This window comes from Vicugna pacos, chromosome 18 (assembly GCF_048564905.1).
Source record: "Vicugna pacos chromosome 18, VicPac4, whole genome shotgun sequence".
Taxonomy (NCBI): Eukaryota; Metazoa; Chordata; class Mammalia; order Artiodactyla; family Camelidae; genus Vicugna; species Vicugna pacos.
Window position 1 is genome coordinate 21,854,513 of NC_133004.1, and position 12,425 is coordinate 21,866,937.

General features: G+C 44.8%; 1 protein-coding gene across 2 annotated transcripts in view; it reads right to left on the minus strand.

Moving 5' to 3' along the window:
* Nucleotides 1-12,425, minus strand: part of CREBBP (CREB binding protein) — a 116,920-nt gene that overhangs the window by 59,861 nt on the left and 44,634 nt on the right. For both annotated transcript variants that reach the window (XM_072942584.1, XM_072942582.1), the window contains exon 3: nt 7,681-7,857. In XM_072942584.1, coding sequence (XP_072798685.1) covers nt 7,681-7,857 — 177 coding nt within the window. The remainder of the gene's footprint in view (nt 1-7,680; nt 7,858-12,425) is intronic.

Consider the following 12,425-nt stretch of genomic DNA (forward strand, 5'->3'; position numbering starts at 1 on the left):
TCATTTTTCTCAGATTCTAGTTTCCTGTTATTTGCAACATACCATATTTGCTGAGGCTATGTTTCCCCGCTGATATTTATTGTCAAAACAAAAGGGGATGAGTTTAAACAACAGAAAGGATTTATATAGGTACTGATAAGAATTTCAGACTAAGTTATTCTTCAAAGGCCCCACATACACATTTTCTCAGAGATCTTTAAATTACAGGTGGAGGTAATAAGATGACAATAAGAAAGGTAAACTCCTAAAATTACAAAAACACTTGAATTACTAATAATTGCAGGCAAACAGTTACTTGCCTACCTTGTGTCATTTTCCAATTCAATTACTGAGGCATAATTCATAGCCACAGAGTGATTTTCTACAGAAACTGCTCTGATGGTGAAGAGCTGACATGACTACTCACTTGTTATTTCCAGAGAACCACAAAAGCACTTTCCTCAGTCCTAGGATAGAGGAAAATATTACACAACCAGTGATTTTTAAATTCATGCTTGTGAAGTACAAGGAGCTAGTGTGCAACGGTATGGGAACGTGAGCATCTCTGCAGTGAAATTAAAACCGTGAGACCAGCCAATCAAAGACGACGACAGAGTGAGACTTCGGGTTCACAAAGCTCTGTCAGTTCAAGTCTCCATCCCTCAGTGATCAGAAACGACGTGGGGGACAGAAAACTATGAGAATAAGACAAAAGGGGTGGGGAGACAGGGAAGCCTTCTGAAGTACTCAAGTGGACACAAAGACCAACAAAGCAGCCCACTCCACAGTGGAACAGCTGGGCATCAGGTCAGTGACACTGCAGGGGACAGTGACTCTTGAAAACTGATCTACATCAGAATGACTGGAGGAGCTTGTTTAAAACTGCAGATTCCAAGAGAAAGAACAACAAGCCCATCTACTTGGCTGTCATCCTGAAATGCATTAGAGAGAAGCAGGCAGTAAACACTGGAAGCGAAAGGAAGAAAAACCTCAAGTTTCACAAATAATAGTGACAATAAAAACACAGATTCCTTACCCTTCCTCTAAGAGATTCTGGACCAAGAGGTCGGGGTGGGTCCTTGGAACCAGTCACTCTGATACAGTAGGTCCACTGACACACTGTGAGCAACATGCAGAAATACCTCTACGACACACAGCTCACCCTGCAAGGGCCGGAGTAGGTGACTAGCCGTCCACATGCACTACCCCACATCTCTGTTATTCTGGCAGGACACAGAAGACGACGCTACAGCCCTCCGCTGCACAAATAGTCCTGTACCAGGTGCACTTTCCTTCACCTTAGAGCTGTGGCTCAGCAGCTGCCTGGGGACCTAGTCCAAAGCCTCTGTGTTAAAATTCTCTGACACACGACCAAAAGAATCCTAATGCTACTTTCATGAGCAATTTAAAATACATAGCACTCCTGATGATTTTCCTCCATTACAATTTTAAGAAGGGCAAAGTCTCCACAGGACAGTTCTTAGTTTTTCTCAAAACAACAACAAAACAAATCCCCACATATACAAACTTCCTGTTAGAAATAACCCTCGTCCATGAACAAAACGGAAAGACAATCTGCAGACTGAGAGAAAACCTTTGCAAATGTGACCGACAAGGGATTAACTTCCAAAGTATACAAGCAACTCACACAGCTCAGTATCAAAAGAAACCCAAACAACCCAATCGAAAAATGGGTAGAGGATCTAAAGAGACATTTCTCCAAAGAAGACACAGATGGCCAACAGGCATATGAAAAGATGCTCAACATCACAAATTATTCGAGAAATGCAAATTAAAACTACAATGAGGTATCACCTGACACAGGTCAGAATGGCCAACATCAAAGAGTCTACAAATAATAAATGCTGGAGAGGGTGTGGAGAAAAGGGAACACACTGTTGGTGGGAATGTAAACTGGTGCAGCCACTGTTTTTAAGGAACAGTACAGAGGTTCCTTAAAAAACTAAAAATAGAGTTACCATACAATCCAGCAATCTCACTCTTGGGCATATATCTGGAGAAAACTCTAATTCAAAAAGATACATGCACTCCAATGTTCACAGCATCACTACTTACAACAGTCAAGACATGGAAGCTACCTAAATGTTCACTGACAGAGGAACGGATAAAGAAAATGTGGTATATATACACACAACAGAACACCACTCAGCCTTAAAAAGGAATGACATAATGCCATTTGCAGCAACATAGATGGACCTAGAGATTATCATACTAAGTGAAGTAAGTCAAAGACAAATATCATATGATATCACTTAAAAGTAAAATCTAAAAAAATGACACAAATGAACTTATTTACCAAACAGAGAGAGACTCACAGACATAAAAGTGAACTTACAGTTAACAGAGGGGAAGGGAGAGATAAATGGGGAGTTTGGGATTGGCTGATACAAACTGCTACGTATAGAATAAACAACAAGGTCCTAATGTATAGTACAGGAACTATATTCAATGGCTTGTAGAAACATATAATAAAAAGAATATGAAAATATATATATGTGTGTAACTGAATCACTACACTGTACACCAGAAATTAATACAACTATAATACAACTGTAAATCAATTATACTTCATTTTTTTTTTAATGTTAAAAAAAAGAGAGAGAGAGAACTAACCCTTGTGAGAGACCACATCAGGGAACCCCCACAGGAGATTCTGTGAGAGAAACTGATGAGGAGGAGGTCACTTTGGTCAGTAATCTTTCTCAGATTAGATATGCCCAAGATGTGTCCTGCTTCTAAAAAGTACTCCTTTAAAAGTAGTCTCAGACCCACCACAGAGGTCAGCAACGACCCAAACGACAAATCCAGTCCCAACCGATGCATGAAGTTTCCTCCTCCCTACAAACATGCTCCTCACTCTCTGTGTTACGACTTTCTCAGGTGAAAATGGCAGGAAGCCCAACTTCAAGCTTAAGCAAGAAGGACAGTGTCACCAGGGATCAGGTGGCCTCCTCTCCCAGAGGACTGCCCTGGAAAACATCTCCCTCTCTGCCTCAGGCACTCTCATGAAAGCTCCCCCTCTGAGACAGCTCTCAGGGGCCTTGATGCCAGTCAAGAGAAAGACAGCCCCGCCTCTGCCCCTGCCAAAACCTGCTCCTCTCCATCAGTGAGACTTCACGGTTTAAAATGCTTATATCCACGTGAGCTGTCCTAGAAAGCTATACGGTGAGTACATACACTTACTAGTTGTCACTCTTAATTCAAATTATGACGAAGCAGTATATATATACAAACTGTATTTTATTAGATCTAAAACTCGATTGTTTCTAAAACACCTCTTTTTTTTTAATTGAAGTATCATCAGTTATAATGTGTCAATTTCTGGTATACAGCACAATGTTCCAGGCATGCATATATAGACACACACTCGTAAAACATCTCACTTAAAAGATGCTACAATGTGAAAAAAAAATGTGCATTTTAGAATCATGAAATACCATGTAATAATACGATAAAATTTCTAAGAAGTTTCAAAAATCTGTAGAAAGTTAAGAAATTATAAATAAAATGGCCAAAGACAGAGGTTTGTAATGAGATCCACATGAAAATTTAGGGAGATGTAGTATTTGCTCTTGAATATCATCCTGGGGATATATACGCCCTCAACAAGGACATATTTGCAACAGGGGGTCTTGACCCTTTCAGAGCTCCAGGCAGCACCTCCCAGAGGGTGAGTGCACATGAAAATTTAGGGAGATGTAGTATTTGCTCTTGAATATCATCCTGGGGATATATACGCCCTCAACAAGGACATATTTGCAACAGGGGGTCTTGACCCTTTCAGAGCTCCAGGCAGCACCTCCCAGAGGGTGAGTGCAGAGCAGGGTGATCCACAGGTCTCCATGACTGCCGGCTACATTTAACTCTCTCGGAAGATGTTCCACACTGCTGGACTGTCCCAGAGATCCACCCGCACATCCCAGTAACACTCTTTGTCCTGATCTCATTCACAATCTCAGTGGCCACCGTCACTGCCTGCTCAAATGGCCTCCTCTCTCAGCTTCGGTGACATCATTCCCTTCCTGTCCCCCTTGCCAGCTCCTCCTCTGCCTGGTCTCTCTCCTGGGCCTCCTCCAGAGCCATCACGTTCACTCCACAGCTCTTGCTACAGAAGAGGTAAAGCCAGCTCCCAGATGGTCAGCAGCTGCCTTACTTGTACTTCCACCCATCTCCCTAACATCTTCACCCAGGCATCTCACAAGCATCTCAAAAGGAGCACATCTGAAGTGCAATTACAAATGCCCTCCCCTTCATCACCCTTCTCCAAGTCTTTCCTCCTCCAGCTCTGTAAATGTGCCATCACACACCAAGTTGTTTCACACAGTGACTCCACACATACACTCCAGCGAATCCTGTCTGGTCTCCTATCCCCACTGTGATCAACCACGTCAGGCCCTCCCTGAGATGGCTCCTGCTCAGCCCCCCAAATCCGCTCACATGGCTTTTCCCTTACCTTTCCCACTGCACTTCTGTTGGTTCCTACACAAGCCAAAACTCTCCCAGTGCTCTGGGGTCTCCATGACTTCTGCTCATCCTCTCGATCTTGCCCTTGAATCCCCCTACTTGGTGCAGCTTTGTCTGACGGCTCCATCTAAGGAGGTCCCTGTGTCACCCTCAACCTGAGTGCTACTCAGATCTTCTGGGGCAATCCACATTTGTAATTTTGTTTTCCATCACCACCTCCCCCCAATTTCATGAAAGAGGGGCAAGCTCTCCGTCACTCACACCTGCATTCCAGATGCACCTGGGCTCAGAGAAGGTGCTCAACAAATGTGGTGAATTAGAGGAATGGCCACACCCTCTCATTTTCTCAACACCACCCAGTGATATGGGAATCCTCTAGGAAAGGAGACAAGCAGGGGCCCCATGGCCAATGACTGGGTTTCTAAATTGTTCACAAAAAGCTCAACCAGGGCACCAGGTGATTTGGTATCAGAGTCCTGACCTGAGTTGCTGGTACACCAAACCTAGTTGGGCTTCAAAAGATTACTCCCCGAAGCACGACAAAAACACAAATATATTCAAGGCTCCAAATTTTTCTTTTTAATTAAAGAGACCGAAATTTTTGTAACTGCTTTCCCTCACTGTGCAAAAATCTATGGACTCCAAAGGGGCCAGATACAATTTAGAAAATTCAAGGAAGATCACAAAAATGCTCAAGGAACTGCAAACAAGTGATATAAACACAACCCAGAGGACTCAGGGCTGCTAAAACATGACACCAGGACATACAGAAAGAACTTTGGGCTTTGTGGACAAGAAGCTACATAGCCCTGAACAAACCCAAACCCCTCAGACCCTCAACTTCCTCATCTGTAAAACAGGAGGTGTTAACGACGTCTTTTAAGAGGCTGTCACAAGAATAAGGTAAAACACAAGCATTTGCTTCTCTGTTGGTCCCCTCTGCTTCCTGCACTGTGCCCAGCAGCGTGAAGGCGGTGACTGGGTCACGCTGCATCACAGACAAACATTCTGGCAGAGCCCGCCCAGTGCCCCCAGCTGCACGTCTGAGTACCTCACTCCAAAGGCACCAGCTGCAGATCTCTCACAAAGTGCACGTGTGCCTCTGTGGTAAAGTGGTGGCTAAGCAGGCAGGGCAGTTCCCACAGACCAAGAGTTCCCCAGTTTCCATGCTATCCTGAAGGCCCAGTGGCAGGGGTGGGGGGTGGGAGTAGGGGAGAACTGGTTTTGTTTGTTAGGTGTCACAGACAGAAGGCTGAGATGCTATTGCTACTGCCTCCCATAACCATTCCCCTGAGCAGCAGCTCTCAACTGGGGCCGACCGTGGGGAGGGAAGGAGGGCTGGAGGGTGGGGGAGAGTGCTATGAGCATCCAGTGGATGAAGGCCAGGGATATTGCTCAAATTCCCACAGTGTGCAGGACGGCCCCACAACAGAGAATGATCCCACCCCAAATGTCAACAGTGCCAAGGAAGAGAAGCCCTGCCCCAGACCAAAGGGTTCCCGCCATGGCGCAGGTGAAGGGAACCAGAAGCCTGTCTCCAGTCCAGTCTGAGTCCGCCCTTGACAAGCACACCACTCCTGGGAATTCAGTCCCCTGGAGCAGCAGAGGCAGGCAGGGGAACCCGCAGTGAAGGGTAAAGGAGAGAGGATGGAAAAGTGGAGCAGGAGAGGATTCAAAAAAGAGAAAAGGGAAGAGAATGTTAGGTTGGGGTTTCCCAGACTACAAAACACAGGATGTGTATGAGAAGCAAACACTCGTACTCTGAAGCCAAAATGTGCTCCAGGTCACTGAGCAAACTTGGGTGACAATCACCAGCACTGAAGTCCACACTACTGTCCTCCCAGCGAGAACTGGAAGGGGAAAGGCAGGGGAGACCAGGAACAGCACGGGTGGGAACCCCGACCTGCTGCCCCAGGGGCCAAGCAAAAGGAGCGGTGGGCTTTGATTAAGGTTCTGTATCTGTATTACGGCGGGGAACAGCGCGATCTTGGCAAAAAAAGTTACTGGAAGGAGAGACATAGATCTAGGAAAGTTACAGGAGGATGGTCAGAAGAAGAAATAAATGAGTAAAAACTTTAAGTAGCTTGAGAACAACAGATTTGACTACTTCTGCCCTTTCTTTTTAAAGAAGGAAGAACGTAGCAAAGAGAGAGCGCACCTGATCAGGACCCTCAATGTTACTCCGTTTTCTGATTTTATCAGAAACAAAGAGAAAAAGATTCAACTCTCCCTGCTTCCAACAGCCTCAAAACTGTAAGCAGTCAATTTCTTAGTTCTGATATATGTACCAAGGTTATATGAGATCTTACCATCAAGGGAAGTGGATATGGAGACATAGGAATTCTCTGTGGTATCTTTACTACAAATACTTCAAAATAGTTCTCTAAAAATCAAAAGACAGATAACAACTTTTTCCAAACATAATCCACTGGCCTTCTTCCGAGCCTTCCCAAATTGCCCCACACAACTCTGTGGACAGCAGCCCAGGAAGGGCAGGTCCCGGGAAGAGGAGAGCTGGCACCCCAGGTGCTGATCAACCACCAGAGGCACTTCAGAGATGCAGTAGCTCTGTGTGCGCAGTGAAGTCTGACAAAGAACACACTTCCTCTTAGTGACTGGAATTAAAAGAGATTCTATTTGCGGGCACAAATGGAGTAATTTTCCCATTAATATCTGGGTTAGTTAGGTTAAGAGGTTCCAAGGACAGTTCCTATTTTATAGGTGGGAAATCTCAGGGAGAATGAAGACATGTGATACCATCTGTCAAGTCAGACAGGACAGGCACGTCTCACAGCCATGGTATGGTTCTCTAACGATAAATGCCCTTTGTTTGACTGTAACAGAAATTGGTGGGCTTCTACTGACAGGCCCAACCACAAACAGGATGGGCAAAAAAGCCCATCTCCCTGATTCTCTTGGCTCTAAAACTGAATCAAGAGGATGACCCTGGAGAGAAAGTCAAAGTGACGCACAATGAACCTTCTCCCTCCACACAGGGACCTGGGGAGGACTGGCTGAGTCATCTTTACTGCCCCCTATTGGCAGCTCATCACAAAAAATTAAACTCACCGAGAGAGCGAACTCGTAGGAAACAGAGTTATTTCCCTCTCACCCATGACACACTGTCAGCCGCAGATACTCACTGTCAGCACAATAAAATCCACACACCAAAGCACGCACTGGAGACCCAAGGCTCTGAGATCAAGGGCAACTTACCATGTTTGGCACGTTGGTGACGGAAGCATTCTTGATGTCTGCAGGGAAGGGAGGCAAGCTATTGACGATACTCTGCTTGCTGGGTAACTGAGGGTTCACTCCAGGGGCTCCCATCTGCTGCCCTCCAGTTTGATTAAAGGGTTGTCCAAATGGACTTGTGTTACCAGTCATTCCCATCTGAAACAAAAAGAGCTACATCAGCTATCGTGATGCAACCATGCATGAAAGGAAGGGCCTCAGAAATGCTCAGTTTGACCCACTGAGCAAACTGTTACTCCTGCAAAAATCTTCATTTCAATTATAAATTAAAGGTTAGTTCTTAGGGTTCACTGTTAGGATTATGAACAGAGCAACTTGCTCAAACGGCTACTGACTAGAGGCAGCTCCCCACAGCCCTATCTGTCCCGTCCTCTGAAATACCATACCACCAGCCAGAGCTTTCCCACCCTAACCCCTCAGCTACTCCTCACCCCAAGTCCCCTACCCTGACAGTGGCAATGACGTGAAGATCATTTGGAAAACAAAACCTTCCAGAATCACTGACAAAGTGGAGCTCCTTCAGTTTAATTCCTAATTACTCTACAAATAATTAGTTTCTTTCAGCTACCCCCACCCAGTCAGATTTCAGTTTCCATTAGTTCAAAATGAACAGCAGAAATACTGATAAAGAAATGATATAATGTCTGGGATTTGCTTTAAAATAACCTAGTGAGGCAAAGGGTAGAGGGAAAAGGGTGTCAATGAAAAACGACTGGCCACACGTCAATGACAGGCTCACCAAGGGACAGGTGTGCGAGGCTGTTATATTATCCCCTCTAACATTACACATGTATGAAGTTTTCCATAATAAAGTCTTACTTTAACTACAGTGAAATAAACTGTACAGTAGATAAAGGCAAAAATGGGAAGGAGGAAGCCCACATATGCCTCAGGGAGGGCCAGCAACCAATCACTCGGGTCAGGGCTCCCCTGAAGTCAAAAGACTCTGGCAGGGTCCCACTGGACCCCTCAGCTCCAGCCTCCACAGGCACGAGGCCAGGAATCCCAGAGTGATACCCTGCTGCTCACCCGCTCCCTCTGGAGGAGCAGAGACTAACTGGCTTTTCTAGTCTGCCTGTAAAGTTGCAACATCCCATCCGCTGCCTACTGCTTGCTCTACTTTTCTGGCATCTTGGTGAATTTGATGTTTGGAAACTGGGAGGAAGAAGGTCCTCCAAAGGGAAGACCCCTTCCCTAGGGGAGAAAGTGTCCATTCAAGAAATCACAGCTCAGCTGTCTGCACAGCCTCACATGGTGACTGTGATGCCAGCCTGTTCACACTGGGTAACTCACATTTCTTCTACAGACCTTGATCTCACCTGCAAGATGAGTGTCTTAAACAACACAGTGCATTATTTATTTCAGCTCTAAAATTCTAGGTTGCAAACAAATCAATGCTCTGTACAATTGGCCCCTTTCTTATGAAATGTTGGCATAAAAACACAAATAAAACCAAACGAGCATAACCAAAAAGATCTCGTTCTGGCATTTTCATATGTACAGGTGGTTTCCACACAGAGCCCTCACAGCTGACACTTCTCATTTTTGAAAGTGAACACATTGTGACTGCCACTTTTGTACTATTTGCTTTGAGTAAACTGAAACAAAAACAAATTCTTTACAAAGCCCACTAACTAGGCTCAACTTTGAGTTCAGATGACTTAATCAAGGGGAGACCTAATTAACAAATCTAACGTAAAGGGCATTTCTAATTCTACCTAGGTTCCTTCAGTTGTTATCTGAAACTCAGAAGAATTGAAGCAAAAAATTATATTTTCAGGAAACGTTACACTAAGTTAACTCCATGTAACAATTACTTCTTACAGATTTTGTTGTATTGCATAAACTCAAACACTGTTTTCAGAGGCCCAAGAATTTGAGGAAGAAACATAATTACAATTTCCATTTCCTAAATTACATTTTAAATTTCTCTGCTAGGACCAAATATGTCAGAAGATACGCGCATCCATTCATCCATCCAGGAATCCACGCTTACAGTCGGTCAGTGTTCACCAAGTGTGCACCTGCTATGCACCAAGCCTGGTTTGGAGCACGTACAGATGCAGTTTTCCTACTTGCCATGGAGCTCGCTCCTTATAACCAACAATCTGGCAAACAAGAAAAATCCATGTTGTTTTGGAAGTTTCTAGTACCGATGAACCACAGTGGACGGTAGCAGGGGGTAGGGAAGGAGAAGTAACTGTCCTTCCACTCACACCAACCATCCAAGGCAGTCAGCCCTTCAATGCAGAGAGGGAAATAAATACCAAGAGGCCAAGGAGCTCCCAAAGGGGACCAAGAGGACTCAAAGTTCACCAGATCAGTTTAAAAACATCTGAAGGCTCTGTGAACATCTGAAGGACGTTCACACGTTCGTCTTGCCATGGTGAAAACCATGTGGGTGTGTGGTCTGGTCAGTTGGCCACTACTTGCCTGGTAAGCCTCTGAGACAAAGCACTTTCTAACTGGTGGAACCACAGTGCTATGGAACACTGACAGACTTCAACAATAAATATGTTCTCATCTTTCTTCTTGGCCATTTAACGTGGTTTCAACCTTCACCTGGCAAGAGCCAGGGTAAAGTCGAAGATCACAGATGGTAGCCCTGGGCAGGGATCAACCCTAGAAGCAGAAGGAGGGTGAGGGAAGGGAGCCAAGGGATGGATATCTTGTCATTTTTTTTTATTTGAATAACTGTCACTTTTTGAGGCAAAAAAAAAAAAATCACAGATGGCAGGTAGGGAGTGGCCAGCTCACAGGGAACTGTATGTTTAAAAAACAAGGAAAAATCCCACTGCCACCTATGACAGTAAACATACTTTAAAGATGAACGAAAGTGAGTCCCAGTCACCTGCGGCATCAGGCTCTAGGTCAGGGCTCAGCTCCCTGGTTCAGGGCCAACCCGGCCAACAGGTCAACCCACCATCTCCCAAGTAGGCGCCCTGGTCCCAACTATCCCCCGGTAAAACAGGAAGGCTCTCCAGTCCTAGCCTACAGTTTTGAGTAGAAGCCTTTTCCTCCCGGAGATGTCTAGATTCTGATTTCCTGTCTGCGTCTATTCTCCTTTGATCAGACTGAACATTCCCAAATCCAGCTAACACATGTTTTTTTTTTTAGCACCAATGCTCATGATGAAATAGTATAAATCAAGATGTTCGTCTAACTAATAAAATCTACATATGTCTCCTGATTTCTCAACGGTTACTTGATAACAGTTTAGTAGACTCTGCTTTATTTTCAACTGAAGTTCATCAGATTTTGGTTTAAGGCTGCTACAAGAATCAGCATGTAATCTCAATAAAATTAAAAAAGCAGAACAGCAGAAATGGGCAACTGTTCAGTTAATGGTGCAATTTATATATAGTGTATGAATAAATTAAAGCCTATGGAATAAATATTTATATTCTGTCTCATTCAGCAACAGCCCATACATGTTAAAATATCCTTTCACTCTATTCTTCCAAAGCCCCTTTAAACATTTAATTTACGCTTAATCTTGGAAAACAGGGAAAGTTAAATATAGTAAGTATGGAAAAAAGGGCAAGCTTTCTAATCATGAAATCTAAATGCTTTACAGGTCTATCAAGTTTTCCTATGAAAAAGCATTCTTGTAACCAAGTGTATTAATCAATCATTTGAGAACCTACTTACTCCACTGTCTGTGTCTGTCACTTCAATGAGAATAAAGACACATGGACTACAGTCTCTGTGAACCAAGGAAGAACAAACAAGGAAAGAAGGTAAAAAGCGAGTGCCCGATCCTGAGGCCTACCGCCTGCCCAGGATGGGGACTGCGTATTAGCCCTGGCACAACTCTAAGCATGAGACCTGATGAGGAAACCTCTCTTTAGGGTTTAGTTCAAACAAACCTGAACAATGCCTACACTAGCCTTATTATGAAACAAAGTGAGTGTCTGCAGCAAATTCTGGTGGAAGCACCTGGGCCATCAATCAGAAACTGCTGAAATTCTGAGCTCTCTGGGTAGGTGAGTGACAGCCATCCACAGAAGAGGGACAAAGCACACGAGGCTTCTCGCTTTACTCTGACAGACACCTACTACAGATACGCTATGGGAGTTCAAAACGCGACACGACTCTATGGCATTATTTGTCATAATAATATTTATGACAATCCATCCTAAATCTGTCTTTGGCACAAAACCAGGATGAAAACTTCTTGCCTTCCTGGAACATCTATCTCCTCTGTCCAGGGACCCAGTACCTAGTGGGTACTTGATTAGTATTCAGGGGAAAGAACCAAATAAATGAACACTCTAAGAGACACACTGCAACCTGCAGCCCCTCAGAACATCAGAAACCCCAACGTCAGCCCCGAGGGCAGAGAGGATCACAGAACTTGGTCACTGAAGCCAGGCACAGATAAGAGTCGCTGCTGGGTGGTGCGGGTAGTGGGAGGGGCAGCACAACAGGCTCCTTCCTGTCCACTAAACGGCCACCACTAGGGTCTTAGATACTAGCCGCAGTGGACAGGCAGTCAGTCCACTAGCCCGTGCTGGAAGGTTGGAAACAACGAGAACATGCCCTGAGAGTTGGTTTTCCAGGATGAGGACAGTTTTGTGCCCCATAGTAGCATATATGGGAGCCCAGCCTGGCTGTACCACAGGCACTCTGTGCTTACGTGCACAGGCCCAGCAAACCCTTGGCTTTGGTGCAAGGCCTCAGCCAGGCGCCAAGCCCAGAGCTTC